The following is a 16,523-nucleotide window of genomic DNA, read 5'->3' on the forward strand; positions in this document are numbered from 1 at the left end:
TTGTACATGAACATTTTCTTGTACAAGCATCTTTCTTGTACAAGATCTTGCACCAGATCTTGTACAAGATCTCACACATGAACTTGTTCCAAATTCGTATGCATTTTCCTGTACAGGAACTGGTCAGAACTTGTACAAGTTCAGTTGCTGATCCTGTACAGGAAATTGTACAAGATCTTGTACAAGTTCAGTTGCTGATCCTGTACAGGAAATTGTACAAGATCTTGTACAGGGATTTTCAGTAGGGCTGGGATCTCGCAATTCGTGCCGTTGCCGATCCTTCTGGTCTATTTATTCTTCGTTGTTGCGAGAGTTTTCTTGGTCTCCTCAAGAAACATCCTGAAGACTCCGCATCCTCCGCTGCCTGTGACATGGCTGATGTTCGCTTTATCGACATAATTTTCTCTACATAAGAAGCAACTTGAGCTACTTCTGCAGTTTGCATACTTATGATCGACTTCACCGCACTTGAAGCACGCAGTCGGTATGTCCATTAATGGACATACCATTGTAAGGCAATTGCCTTACAAATTCTTCTTATATGGCTGCACGCCATATTGCGCAACACGTAAAGCCAATCCTTATGCGTCCCAATTTTTTCAGCCTGCCCACCTTCTCTGAGTCGGTGACTAGAATCGCGAGCTTCATTCTTCATCGATTGGGTCCTAGAACCGTCACCTTCCTGGCTTCTGGAGCACTTTCGTCAAGGCCTGGTGGATCTCTTCTTCCTAGGTAAGGCAATCCAGGTCGCGGATCCAGTGTAACTTGACGATCTACAGTCTACACCTTCCCATGCTTCCAACCGCTTTGTTGACCTCAGCAGTAAATGCCTCCTTATTGGAATCTCCTCCGATTTTGATCAGCAAATCTTTCTTTCTTGTAGGTCTTGCACCGGCGACCTGCGTGTGGCTGACGTCCGGATTTTGTTCCTCCGAAGTTTGCTCAGTTCGTTAGCATACGTTGTTCCTGTTGCGACTCTGATGACCATTGCAGAATCTACAAAGTTGATCCACTCGTCGCTTTCTTCTTACTGGTATGCTTGGGATTTGGTGCTACCGTCACCTGCGCAGTCTTTTGACAAGAGGTGTCTTCTCTTGCTTCTTTTTCGCCACGGCGGAGAGTCCTTTCTGGACTCCCAGAGCCTGTAGTTCCACCAAGGTTGCTATCTCCATTATCAACTAGGACGTGCTTTGTCTTCGCCTCACTAACAAGATTCTAAAGAGTCTTAAATCCATCCTTAATAGTCATGTTGACATTCTTCTGGACTTCGCAAGACTTTCCTATCATTCCGATCTTCTCTTCAATCCTCTTAAGACACTTATCTTCCTTCCTAAAGGCCTAAGCACACAATAGAAACGTAACCGCAATCGTAATCGCAATCGCAAACTGAAGAATTAGTAAGAGAAGAACAATAATATATGACAATCCTTCTCTAACCCATTCTTCCATTTACCATTGCAATTACGATTACGTTTATATTCTGCTCAGGACTTAAGCTTTAAACATTTCTCGCGTTCTTCTCCGATTGTCTCTTTATCTAGGTTAGACGGAATTGGACGGAATATTGCCATTGTCTCCACTCGTCATTTGTCATAATTCTCGTCAACTACCGCATCCTGCTCTAGTGAAAATTTAGTAACTTTATAGTAAATTTTAATTTTAACAATAAAGTCACTAAATTTTCACTACAGCAGGGTGCGGTAGTTGACGAGAAGCCAAAGTCTACCACAAAATATAAAAAATGGCCAAACCAAATAAAATTTTTAATTAGAATAAATAAATAAAACAAAAAAGAGAATACAAAATTATTTACTTGATATTTATTTGTAGAGAATGGCGCAGCATACCTTGGACAATTATTATTAATCATCATGGGATCCTCATCCAGTCAGGGAAACACTTTTTCAAGCCGCATGGTGCGAATGATCAGACACATTTCCTTTAGACAAGGAGCTAACAAAAAGTTATTTTCGAGGCGAGGCACTTTTTTTAAAAATAAATTTTAAATAATAACCGATTATTTCAATCAAATAATTTTTTCAGTCCAGTTAATCTTTTTACAAAAATAAATAAAATTTTTCATCTTGCAAAAAATATTTTGGTTTCTTTTATTAAAAAAAAAAACTTTATTTTTTACAAAATAAAGGGCAATTTTTTTTGTTGATATTTGTATTAAAATTTTAATTTTCAGCCGGCCTTGGACAAAATATAAGAACAGTCATTGAAGATTTTAAAAAAAATCTTGGATGGAGAAATGAAACAACTTTTATCTCAAGTTTTCTTTCATAAAAGGAAGTGACGTCATCAACGCCAAAACGCGCAAGACTGAAAAAAATGCCATAATTAACTCAACTTCAACTTTGCCGCAATTTCTCCTTTTATTCTAAAAATTTATAAATTTCTCGCGTTTTTTATTCTTTTTCAAATTATTATCTTTAAATTCTATTAATTGGAATTCCTAAAATTATCTATTTTTCTTTCCATTTCTTGAAAATTTTTTATTTTCTTAAATTTTAAAGAACCCCGCACCATTTACATGGGAATTTGGGGTCCGGTGAAATTTTCTGCAACTTTGAACTTTTGTAGTTTTTGACCTCCTGAACAAAAAAATGTAAATGGCAAAATTCCAAAAAATGGACATATTTTTTAAAAATTGAGGTTTAAGTTTAAAAAATAGTGTTAAAAGCGAAAAAAATTCAAAAATGAGTAAAACCAAAAGAACTAAACAAACTTTCTTAAAACTCGCTACACGGGGGTTTTCGGAGTCGCTGATTACGAATTTGATGTGAATTTTTGAAAATCCAAAATAGCCGACGATTTTTTTAAATACATTGAATTTCCTTAAATCTCGTTACTCGGGGGTTTTCGGGGTCGCTGATTACGAATTTGATGATAGTTTTTCAAAATCCAAAATAGCGGATGCAGACTGGCGAAAAAAGGTTTAAAAACTATTTTTTTAACGAGTTTTAAGAAAGTTTGTTTAGTTCTTTTGGTTTTACTCATTTTTGAATTTTTTTCGCTTTTAACACTATTTTTTAAACTTAAACCTCAATTTTTAAAAAATCTGTCCAGTTTTTGGAATTTTGCCATTTACATTTTTTGTTCAGGAGGTCAAAAACTACAAAAGTTCAAAGTTGCAGAAAATTTCACCGGACCCCAAATTCCCATGTAAATGGTGCGGGGTTTTTTATTTATCAGTTAATTTTTCAATTTTTAAACTATTAAATACAAACTAATTTGTTTAAACAAGTAATTTTTGTAATGATCCTTATCTACTTATTAAGAATCTGTGATACTTTTAATACAATTCATTCTAATTGTACTACAACTTTAGATATATTTAACCAAACGATGAGTTCATTCTTGTCTGCTGTTGTTGAATACTATAAAGAGGATCCGGTGCCATAATAATTATTTTTTTTACATATAACATATTATAGCCATAATTACTAATAATTACAATTTTGTACTATGATAATCCTGTTATTGATTTTGAAGACTGTTGAATTTGTTCAATAAATAAATAAATTACTTAATTGTATTTAGAAGGAGTGGGCCTGTGTAAAAACTTGTTAGCGATGGTAGCAAACTGAAATGAATTTTCAAATTAATAGACAGTTTTTTTTTTTTTTGCTAAAACTGGTATTTATTTTAGAAATTATAGTCTCTTTTGTAAAAATATCTTTACTTCAAGTTTAAAACCTGAAAGACTAGACAATGTAACATTTTTCATTTAAATACAACTTTTATCTGTTGCTACCTAAACTACGATAATTTCCATTGTCAAAATAATATTGAACTTTATAGGAAAATTTATATTACTTAATATAATTCTTATTCATTAAATATATAGAAATTATTGTAGTACCATTGTCTTAATTGTATACCTTTTATACCAATTTGGTATTAAAAAAGGCAAGTTTTTCATACAAAAATGTAAAAAAATAAAGAAAAAAAATTGACATTTAGAAATTATTTCTCGCAATTTATGTTTCTTTTTTTTTTAATCCTTCGAAGACAACTTACAATCTATCGATGTGAAAAATTAGAATGATCAGACTTTAATACAATATCAAGAAAAAGTTTCATGTGAAAAATTAAACTTGAAATTTGAAAAAAAAGTTACTCCATTTCCTGAGGAGGAGCTTCAACTACATTTTCTGGTTTCAGTCCACGAATTCTTAGATCGTAAACGATTTCCTCAATTTTCTTTACATCATATTTTAGAGCATCGTAACGTTTACGAAGAGAATCATTCTTCAAGTTCAAGAGACGAAATCCAGCGTTCAATTCGCTGACGAAGCGAGCAATTTCCACAGGTCGATTGAAATCACCGTTTGTTACGCTATTCACTGCGAAACGAACCTAATGAAGAGTTAAAAAAAAAAAAAATTAGACAATTTCAAATATAATTATTTAGTAAATGAATTAATCAAGTTATTTCACCAATTCTGAAGCTAATTGAAGTAAACCCATTAGAAAGTCTTCAACGTCGAGATGAAATCCATCTTGTGCTTTTGATTTAACTAAAAATATTATATTATAAATATAATGATAATAATAATAATAATAATAATAATTTTATAATTACTTAATATATTATTGTATAATAAAATTATCATTTTCATTAAAACTTTTTCTCTTACATTTTTGAGTTTAAAATATTTTTCTATTAATTTAAATCAATTCGTTTTTTAAATTTCTGTATTTTTAGTTTAAATTCATTTGATTTATAAAATTATTTCATCAAAATTGTTAATCACTACTTTTGGGGAAAGAAACCGAAAAAAACATTTTAAAAGATTTTTAATAATGTTATAGATTTGTTTTTGTAGAAATTTCTTTAATTTACCTCCGATAATTTCGGCGACAGTATCTTTAGTGACAAGAACTTTAATCTCCAAATAAACAGTAAGCGCAGCGAGAAAACAATGTCTCTGTGTTGCTATTCGCCACTGATCGTGATATCTGTAATATTGATCCTTTGGTACAATTTCTGCCAATTTTGCATAATTTGTACGAACATTTTCAAATAATTCGCGAGCTTTGGCACAATATTGAGAGACGACTGAAAAAAGAAATTTTTTTTTTTTTCATAAGCCATAAAATTTTGTATATAATTTAGTTTTTCTGTTGTAAAAACTTACTTATATTTTCTTCTTTATTTTCATTGTGAATATTCTGAAGAATCATCAGAATTTCTCTTCCGGTTTTTTCAATTTCTTTTACAGTTTTACGAATTTCCTGTTGTAAAAAAATGATTTGAGAAAAATTATTATTTTAAATGAAACACAATTGAATTTGTAAAATTTTTTTTGCATTTTTATTCTCTTTTCTTGTAAGCCCGTACATTATAATTAAATAAATAAATTAATAATTAATTCTAGAAAAATTTGTATCTTAAAATGTGTATATTGTACAGAAAAAAAAATTTATTTGATTCAAATAATCGGTTACTTTATTATCAAATAAATATTTACTTGAATGAAATAATTTTTATTTGAGTCAATTAAATGGTATTTGTTTCAAATGCAAAAATTATTGTTCCAAATAGAGTTTATTTAAGTCAAATAAAAATTACTTGGTTCAAGTAAATATTTATTTGATAATAAACTAACCAATTATTTTAATCAAATAAATTTTTTTTTTCCTTATGCCATACACAATTTTTTCGAAGCATTCAAATTTATAAATAAAGAAAATATAAAGGAAATAAAAAATAAATAATAACAAAAATATCAATATTTCATTAACGTCCTCATTATTATTATTAATAATATATTTAGTGTTGATTATCGGCTCCGAAACAATAAAAATTTTTTTGATCTTATTTTTTTCAAAAAATACAAAGTCCTTTGGTGGTGAATAAAATAAATATATTAATAATAAAAATAGTATCTAAAGAATAAGGCTTTTAAATAAGTAATAAAATATTTAATACGTAATAAAAAAAATGTGCAAGAAACTCTTAATGTTAATCAGTTGTTATTAAAAATATTGAATAAAAGTGGAAACAATTTAATTGCAAAATAACAGAATTGACATAACCTTAAAATAAAATAAAAACAATATATTAATAATTACCTCTCGTAAATCCTGTTCATTGGTTAGATAATCTTGGAAAGAATTAAAAATTTCTTGCATCGCTTCAGTCATTATTTATTGTTTTCAACTTTTCTATAATTAGTTGAATATAATTTATCTACAAACTTTAAATGCCGCAAAAAAGCCAAAAAAACAACTGAATAAAACTTAGGTTAACCGACTGTCAGAACTCTAAAAAGCAACGAACAACAGAAAGTATATAGAAAGGAAAAATTGAGAAAAGAATTTATTTTAGCAAAATAGTAGATGCGAAACTTGACTGAGAGAAAAATCAACCGCTTTATCAATAGTAGCGCAGCGCCTCCACTAAAAACGTCAATTCGGATAAAGGAACGTTCATTCATTGTCTTGCGTTGAAATATTATTATTGTTGGAACGGCCTTATAAGCTCTATTTACTTTTGGCGCGTCGTTTCCCAACTTTGCTCATTCAGTTATATTTGTTATTCATCAGTTATTTATCTACTGTGAATTCCTATCAATAAGTAATTTTAATTATTCTTTTAGTTTGTAAAAATCGAACTAAAATTTGTCATTCATATATAAACTGTAACATTTGTAAACATAACCCCTTTTTCTTATTATATATATATGCATATGAAACAATCTATAATTTCTTTTAACTGGATAATTCGGAATATTAAATTATATATTAAACTATTAAGAAATACATTAAAATGTGAATTTTTAAATTTAATTAATTTGTAAAACTATTAGTTCGATTGTTGACGGTAACAACAATGAAAACCCAAGGAAAAATCTATCAAAAAAGTGATGATAAGGAAAACATAAATTAAAACCAATAGTTACAATTGGCGGTGTAAATGTTGATAAATCAATTCTAGTATTGTTGGGATAAAAGATATTACTGACGAATGGATTTTCTTATTGATAAAATGTATATAACGAGTAAGATAATTTTTTTGTGAATTGATATAGTAAAAAAATAAGATTTTTAAGTAAAAATTTTAAAATATAAATATTAAAATTTTAGAAATAAATATTTTTGATAAAGTCAATGTTCGATGATTTTTTATAATCTTTGAAATTACAAAAAATTAGTTTTGCTAAATATTTTTTTGTATTTTTTATAAATATTTCGTTGCAAATGAAAATTTTAAATTTATGTTTTTTTCAAAAAAATTTAATTAACTGATAATTAATAAATATTAAAAAATTATGTAATAAAAAAAGAAAATTAAATAAAGTGAAAATGATTAATTATATTTTAAAAAGTATTAAGCAATTAAAAAATATTTAAAAATTTTGAAAAAATAAAACCTAAAAAAAACTTTGTAATGTTTTAAACTTTAAACTTAAATTAAAAATTAAAAACAAATTGAAAACTTTTTAAAAAAGCAAACTGTTTTTATATTGTTTACAGATAAAAAATATAACAATTTAATAATTAATAATAAAAACAAATTAATAATAATAAATTTATGAATAATAATATATAATAAATAATAATGAATACCAAGTACGAAATATACTGGTGCTGCACACAATGAACAATATTTTTTTTTACTTTAAACTGTCACTTAGTATATGACTTAATTAATGACGATGAATAAAAATATCCGTCGCGTTAACAATAAAATATTACGAAATCAAGAATTGTCAAAATTTTAGAAAAACAAAAGGAACAAAATACGACTAACTTCAAGTGTGAACAGACGGAATGAATGAATACGGAAATTATTATAGTTAATAATAATAATAATTAATAATAATGTGGAACAGCAAGGGACAATTTTAGGATTAAAAAATGATTGATTTTGATCAAACTTAGTTGATAGAATCTTAAAGAAACTGTTGAAAATTTCGGATTCAAAAATAGGATTGAAATGGAAAGAAATTTATTTCTTTCCATTTCTATCCAGCTTTTTAAGCAGGGAGTGCTCGTTATATAGAAAGTCGTAATATAGGGAGATTTGAGTGTAAAAAATATTACATTTCTACATTCTCATTACATGAGAAGGTATTATGATTGGTCGAAAATTGACTTTTTCTATTTCCATGAAATCTTCACGTTTTGAGATGCCCCTGAATCGAAAAATCATGGTCCGGCGAAAGTATCTGTCTGTATGTCTGTCCGTAAACACAATAACTTTTGTAAATCGAATCGACTTGTTAGGTAAATATTTAACGGTGCGTTTGAAAAAAATTAAACCAAAATTCAAAACAAATTTGAGATTTTCCTGTGGATTTTGGAATTATTTTGTTTGTACCCAGGAAATAAAAACCTATTCACTTGTTTTTGAATCGGTTGGGAGCTAGATAATGAATCCGCATTCTTAAAAGGAAATTTCCGATTCAAGTCGTTTTAATTTTTAAAGTATATTTTTAAATTTTATTATAGTATAGTATAGTTTTTAAATCATTTTGCAATCGTTATATTGAATATAATCGAAACTTTCCTAAAGATTTCCTAAAGATTTATTTGAAATGTTCGGAATATTTAATTGCAATATTTAGTGAAGATTGTGTAAAGATTTAAATGTCCCGCACTCAAATAAATGTTCAGGAAATGTTTACACTAAACATTTATTTAATCAGGACATTTAAATCTTTACACAATTTTCACTAAACATTGTAATTAAATATTCGGAACATTTCAAATAAATCTTTAGGAAATCTTTGGGAAAGTTTCGGTGCTGTGAGGGAGTAATAATAGTTATTTTTTATGAACGCGCCGTAATTGGTGCACTTACCCTAATATAAACGAATTTTTTTCTTTATTTTAAGCTGAATTTAAAAAGAAAATTAAGTGATTTGGTTAAAATAGAAAGGAGAAACGACGATTTTAAAATTTCGAAATCTCAAAAATTAGTGAATATTTTGACTTAATATTTGGTGGAAACATTTCTTTTTATATGTATGATTAAAATTCCTGTGAGTTTCATTGCAATTTGTTTACTTACTCCGAAATAACTGAAATCTTACACACTATATGAGAATATGAATTTTCGTCTCAATAAAAGTTTGGGGTAAATAAAAATCTGTTAAACAGGTTGAAAGCAAGTTTTTCAAAATTGCGTGCTTCAAGGATTACAGTGAAGAGCACAACTTCACTGGTAGTGTGTATAAATAGAAACCAGTAGGTCCTGCTGGGAAGTCGGGGAAGGTTGTTGGAATTCTGTCCAGTACCTATATATATATATACCTATATGTATACGTATAGGTCGTGGAGGATGCCTCAAGAATCTGCGGGCGTGTCATTGATCCCGATACGCCTTGGAGTGCTGCTCCTTTATTAAAAAAAAAAAAAAAATATTCACGCCTACCTTCGACGTTCTCGAATCAAAAATAATAATAAAACCTTGCATTTAAATAGTTTAAAAAAAGAACATTAGGTAATGAATTGATTGAATTAAATCGCTTAGCCGCAAATCGCACTGTTTTTAGTGTTATTTTAAAACCCCGAAAAACTTTAATTTTTGAAGCACGAATTTTTTATCAAAAAAACTGTTTTATCTAAAAACAAATTTTTTCCTATTTTACAAGAATTGGAATAAACGAAAAATATATTTGAATAATATTTAATAAAATTCGTTCTTTAATTTAAAATTAAATAATAAACAATTTTTTTAGTTATTTTTAGCTTTGAAAATTTTATATTATCGCTATATAAATTTATTGAAGAAAGTTTTCGATTTAAATTGAACGCATACAAAGTATAAAGTAACTTGTCCTATGGGACAAATAAAAGAAAACGGAAGTAGCATATCAATATTTGAAACCTGAATCGGCGTGTGTACCGAGGATCGTTTTGCTCTTGTACAAATATGTGTAAAATCACACATATAAAATATACGTGTATGAGCACGAAGAGTAGAGATTGGTAGCAGTTTTCGAGAGACGTAGAAATCACCTGCGTGCTACTTTGGACACTCATTTTTTTTAATTTTTTTTTTTTTCGAATCACTGCAGGGCCGTATTGAATGCTTGTCTTTCATTATTTTAAAAAAATAGAAAACTACAACTATTCGAAAAAATAAACATTATTTTTTTAAAATTAATATCGAGGAAAATTATATATATTTACTAATTTATTAATGTAAGAAATCACAAAACAGTCTGAAATAAAGAAAAAACTAAAATAATTACCGACTGTAGGTAAAACAGATGGCCCTTTCTTAAACATTGGTTGGTAATGCAGAAACTGAAGTTCTATAAAACTGATTAGAGGGAAAAAATATACAAATTAATATGATAGAAATCACCTAAAAGTTGATTTGGCAAAAAATTATTCTAAATATCGACTGTAGGTAAAGAAACACATTTCAAATGAAGTTGAAAAATTCTCTAAATTGGATTCTATTGATTTAGAAGGAATTGAGAAATTCGCATTATGGAAAGAATTTCCATTGTTATTATTTTTTTTTTTTTTTGAAAAATAAACAATATTGTTAAAAAATAAAATAAAAATTTAACACTATTATGGAATATACAATTGCCATGTTGTGTACATATATTTACGAAAGTCATCAGACACACTTTACTGCCACAAGATTTTAATCTCATAAAAAAACGAAGATAATCGTGGCTGCAAAAGGTAAACGAAGGTTGTGATTAATCCAACCTCAGACAGTAATGAATTTCACACTTTAGTATAGAGAATTAACATTCCATTTTACTGTGAAATTCACATTTTTAAAATTATTAAATAGCTATTCATTATTTATTTAATAAATATAAATTAAAAGAATTATAAAGAGAAAGTAAACGCATAATATCAAGAAATGAGAGAAAAAAAATTAAAGTTTCTTAACTTGCTTGCAAAGCTAAAATAAAAATTGTTGTATATACAAATTGTAACAAGAATACACCATTTTTTCATGATTTAAAACTTGTGAAATTCTAAAATAATTCTAAAAAGGATTATTTACTTTATCGACTAACGTTAAAGAAAATTGGTTTTTCAGTCGGTAAAGTAGAGCAGTTTATTTTATTTTTCATTATTCCTGATAAAAATATTTTAACGTTTAAAATTAAATTAATCATTTTGCTAATATTGTGATAGTTTCTTTACAGTAACTGGAAATAATATGCAAAATGCATTTGAGTAAATGTCAGGGTCACTTTAGATGGAGACAGACTCGCGGACAAATACCAATTAAATGCCAATGCCTTCACTGAATGTTTTGTTTTCTTAATGTCAGTATTACGAGTTTAAGAAATTTTTAAAAAGCAAAAAAAAAATCCAAAAATTTCTATTAATAACAGAATGTTAAAAAAAACTTAATTCTTACATTTAATTTCAAAAAAAAAAATGAAGTAAAAAAAAATTCTTTTCTAAAAATTGTATTAATTGTAAAAAATTCAGATGTATAAAAAAAGACGTAAATTGAAACTGAAAAATTAACAAGCCCATTATCCTGCAATCCTGGTTAATATGCAGCGTACGTTGTCATTAATTACACGTGTAATGAATATAAATAAACCTCTAATGTGAGTGGAGATAATAAAAAGATTAAAAAAAGAACTCGTGAAAATATATATACGAGTTTACAGTTTGAAAACACTTGAAATTAAATCACAATATTTTTGTTCATGCGTATCGTGAGAAATCGATAATTAATTAATAAAAAAGAAACTCAAAAAAAATACTAAAGTAAAATTTATTTTTATATTCTCTTTCAGTTTCAAAAATTATTTTTTCTTTTGATTTTAAAAATAATTGCAAATCCAAAATCAATTATTTAAAAGAAATTTTTTTAATAAAAAATTTTAAATATTGCATAAAAAATATATTTACTGGACTCTGAAACTGAATTTTAAGTTATAAATTCAGAATGGCGGATCCATTTTCACATCACCTAGAAAAAAGATTTTTTGTTTCAAACGAAATTTTTTTTGAATCAAAGAAATTTGGACATTTATATAAATATATATAGGGTCAAAGAAAACTTTCTTTGATTTAAAGAAATTATTTTTTACTTCGTTTTTGTTGACTCAAAGAAATATTTCTTTGATTCAAAGAAAACTTTTTTTAATTCAAACAAATTTTATCATTGATTCAAAAAGTGATTTTAAAAAAACCGATTTCTTTGTTTCAAAGAAATATTTATTCTCTCAGTAGTCGAATTTTGCTTTTGGTCCTATAAGCTTTTAATCAATTTAATTTATACTTGAGATTTTGTTGATATTCTCAGTTTTTTTTAACTGATATGATACAATACTATATATTTTTTTTTGCCTTTCTATTCTATGAATACAAATCTGCAAAGCGAAGGCTAAAGATAGACAAGTGTTTCGCATGCGAGTACGTGGTTTTCATACATAAAACCGCAATAGAGCATACCTGAAGAGGAATACAAGGTTAATCCCTTTCGTATATTGGTGGTGGCGCCGCGATAAAGAAGCGCCCTAGGCGCTTTTATGTTTTATGTCACACTATTTGAGAATTTTCTATCTATTGAAATGTCCAATCAGAATTCCTCTCAAAATAATGTCATAAAAAATTTTTTTTATTTTTTTAAACGTAATTCAAAATAGTTTTTTTTAATTAATTGTATAACGGTCGTTACTATACTAACAGTTGTCATGGCAACCATATCCCAATAGCAACGATTGCTATGTTTACCGTTACCACGGTAAAAATTACTATACCAATTGGTATGGTAATCGTTGCAATACAATTGACAAATAAATACATTATTGAAAATATAATTAAATGGAAGAACAACATTTTTATAAAAATATATATTTATATTAAAAATTGTAGTCTGAAAAATTTAGCAGAATTGTTAATGATTTCCACCTTTTTTTTCAAAAACTCTCACTTTTAATAATAAACGAGTAATTTTTGTTATACACTTTTTTTAGTTTACTAATTTATTTATTAATTTGACTAAAAAATTTCTACAGTTAAATTATGCCAACATTTTAATTCGACACTCTGTATGATTTTGAGAAACATATATATATATATATTTAAGACAGAGAATCGCGCAAGGCCGCGAGAGAAAGTGGCAGATTGTACCTTCGCTAAAAATCCTCGCCATAGGAATGCGGGCTTTAATTTTGGAAATGTAAATTAGCAAATTATGAGAAAAGAAATTGTGAAATTACATTATTCCAAGACAAAGATTAATTCTTGAGATTAAATTCTAAATATTTCATATATTATATTTTTTTTTTGGCGAATAAGAGTAAATTTTTTCAAAACACATTATAAAGAAAAGGATTATCTATTTTTAAATAAGTTACATAATTTTTTGCCAAATTAATTAATTAATGAATATTAATTTAAGTAATCAAGTAATTACCTAATTTTTAATAAAGCGGTGCGAATTATTATTAAAAAGTTTGCGATTTTTTTCTAGACATAGAATCAAATACACACACACACACACTTGAGACAAAGTCCTCGCATTAAACTTTCCGAGGGAATATATAAAGAACCGTCAAGGTACCAGCAGGTTCCACTCGTCGGACTAGTTAATAAATTATCGCAGTCCGCCATCTTTGCTTTGCATGCAGACTCTGATGAGGACGCGGAATAACTTTATTCACTGATGTTCATGTGCATTCTCCACATAAGTCTATATTTATATGTATAAATAAAATCAAACTGTTGTTTTAGAATTGGAAAATTAGTTTATTCATATTTTTCACTTTAAGTATAGTAAAAATTACCAAAAGTGCAAGGATGATAAATCTCTTTAAAAATCCTAAGAGCAAAAATTAAAATGGCACTGTTTTTGCTCTAATTTTTATAATTTGTTTTAAAATTCCAGAAATTAAGTAAATTCTATGTCTTTTCCCTAAACTGTAGAATTTCCCTGACTGTTAGACGAAAAAAAACGAAAAAAATTAAATTAAAAATATTTAGAGGGTCCGGAACATAAAAATTACCCTGTATACAAAATCAGCTGTCGCAGTCTACTCTCTTAATTTGAATCAGTGAAATTTCACTGGTGAAATAGCTAGAAGTCGGTTATTGAATCATTTAGTGAAATTTTCACTGAAAATCAGTGATATATGACTGATTTTCAGTGAAAATTTCACTAAATGATTCAATAACCGACTTCTAGCTATTTCACCAGTGAAATTTCACTGATTCAAATTAAGAGAGTAGACTGCGACAGCTGATTTTGTATACAGGGTAATTTTTATGTTCCGGACCCTCTAAATATTTTTAATTTAATTTTTTTCGTTTTTTAAATAAACAAAAGAAATTTCAGGGTGTCCGAAACATAAAAATCACTCTGTATATTAATTCCGATTTTTTCTAGACTCATTTCGAATTACGATTTTTTATCAGATTAAATCAGGATTATTGTCGACTAATACCGGATTTATAATAAAGATTTCAGATTGCTACGGACTCATGTCGCATTCAATTTTTTGACAGTATAATTAATCTGGATTGTTGCGTACTGTTTGCGGATAGTTTACATAAAAATTATGGATTATTTTGGATTGGGATCAGAAATCACGCGATACTGACCCACCCCTGAGCCTTCTTGTGACAACCATCTTGGTTTTTTATCACTTTCTTTTGTATATGTTAGAGAAACACGGAATGAAAACATGGCCACCACAACAAGGCTCTCACCAGATGGCGTATCGCAGTATTTCAGATCCCAATTGTTTTTTGATCCAACTAAAATCAAATTGTTGCCGGCTAATTGCGGATTTATTTCATGTCAATTTCGAACTATTTCGGACTGATCTCGGATTTATCTTTTCATATCCCGACTGATTGCTGACTAATATGGATCATTTGCAGATTGTTTTTGTACAATTTCTGGATTAAGTCGGACTGATTCACTGATCTGTCTGGATTTAATCTGAAATCATTTGGAAATTTTAACCAGGGCATAGAATTCCAAGTAGATTCTAGTTTTTAGAGGAACCTATATCGGATCAGGATTCCACGTGCTGGAATTTTCAATAAGGAATTGTTTAATAATCCATTATCAGCAGTTAAATTAAGTTAGGAATAAAAGTTATAAATCAGATTACACCATAAGCTCCCAATCAATTAATTACGATTTGGCCTTGATGGAAAAAAAGCCACGTTCCTGCAGTAGCTACTGTCACCTCTTTCACCTCTGATGACAAATTTACATATATAGTAATGAAGTATTATAGTAATTTGACCGATGTCCTTTTTTACGCTCTTTAATGTAGAGCACTGTACGCATATATATATATATATATATATATATATATATATATATCTATCTATACAACTTTTGCAGGCCTGAATGGCGTAAGCACATGTACCGGTGTATGTATATATGTACTTATAGCTGGAGTAAGTGGGTAGACTCGCATAGTTCGTACGACCTTCATAAAAACCAACCGATCAAAGATTGCCGAGAATGCTGAGTGAGAAGTTACTCTCTACTGGGTGGCGAGGAAACATTCCAAAAAAAAAAACACATACACATGCACACTTGTGTATATGTATCTTTGCAAAAAATGTCATTTGTCACTCTCGCGATTAAAACAGACTGAAAATCATTTACATTCCAAAAAAGCTTTTATTCAGTTGGAATGTCTCACATAAGGGTACTTCATAATGCGTCTATATATGCTTTTTGTTCAATTTTCACTTTTTTTGATATAAAGATATTACTTAAAAATATATTCAAATAATTGACTGTGAACTCTCTATAGCACTCTATGTATTTTCAATGTTTTTTTTTAACGGTTTGTTTTGAATGTTTTTTAGTGCAGTTTGTTTAGTGGATGTGTAAAATAATTTCGAAGTATTAAGTCAAGTACCGCACCCTGTTGTAGTAAAAATTTAGTGACTTTATTGTTGAAATTAAAAGTTACTATAAAGTTACTAAATTTTTACTAGAGCAGGGTGCGGTAGTTGACGAGAATTATGACAAATGGCGAGTGGGGACAATGGAAACCAATCAATTGCAACCGTGATATTACATTCTGATCCACAATCGAATATGCGTTATCTCATTTGACAATTTAATTACATGCCAAATCAGATGGTAGCAGTTTCTGAGCACAAAGATAAAGAAATCTGCTGATTGGTTAAGTCTATTATTTTATTACTCTATGCGACTCAGCCCTGCTTAGTAGCGGTATATCTATCCTTCTCTAACTGGTTCTTCTGGTTTCCGTTTGCGATTACGATTCCGGTTACGTTTCTATTCTGCTCAGGCCTTAAGGTGCTTATATACCTCAAATTTCGATCAGATGAACATTATTTCTGGACCGTGAAAATGCGTGAAAAGTCATTTTCACGGCGGGTATTTTTGAATTGTTTTAAACAAAAAATGTTTTTTTTAAGAAATATAATATTAAATAATTGTTTTAATATGTAAGAACACTTTAAAATAGTGATAAAAAGATGATTTGATTGAAAAATTTAGCAAATTTTGCTTTAAAACGTTTCTGCTACAAGAAAGTGTAAAATGACGATGTTTGTGAAATGGT

General features: G+C 28.3%; 1 protein-coding gene across 1 annotated transcript; it reads right to left on the minus strand.

The window, feature by feature from the left end:
- Positions 1 to 3,668: 3,668 nt before the first annotated feature.
- LOC127288999 (translin) lies at positions 3,669 to 6,355 on the minus strand. Its single transcript, XM_051316730.1, has 5 exons — positions 6,085 to 6,355; positions 5,148 to 5,244; positions 4,853 to 5,068; positions 4,447 to 4,526; positions 3,669 to 4,365 (listed from the first exon to the last, which is right to left on the minus strand). Exons 1-5 carry the CDS (start codon positions 6,154 to 6,156, stop codon positions 4,123 to 4,125), a joined length of 708 nt encoding a protein of 235 aa, XP_051172687.1. The 5' UTR covers positions 6,157 to 6,355; the 3' UTR covers positions 3,669 to 4,122.
- Positions 6,356 to 16,523: the final 10,168 nt, after the last annotated feature.

Source organism: Leptopilina boulardi, unplaced genomic scaffold, assembly GCF_019393585.1.
Source record: "Leptopilina boulardi isolate dan_hultmark-lab unplaced genomic scaffold, ZJU_Lbou_2.1 LbouV2_399, whole genome shotgun sequence".
Classification (NCBI taxonomy): Eukaryota; Metazoa; Arthropoda; class Insecta; order Hymenoptera; family Figitidae; genus Leptopilina; species Leptopilina boulardi.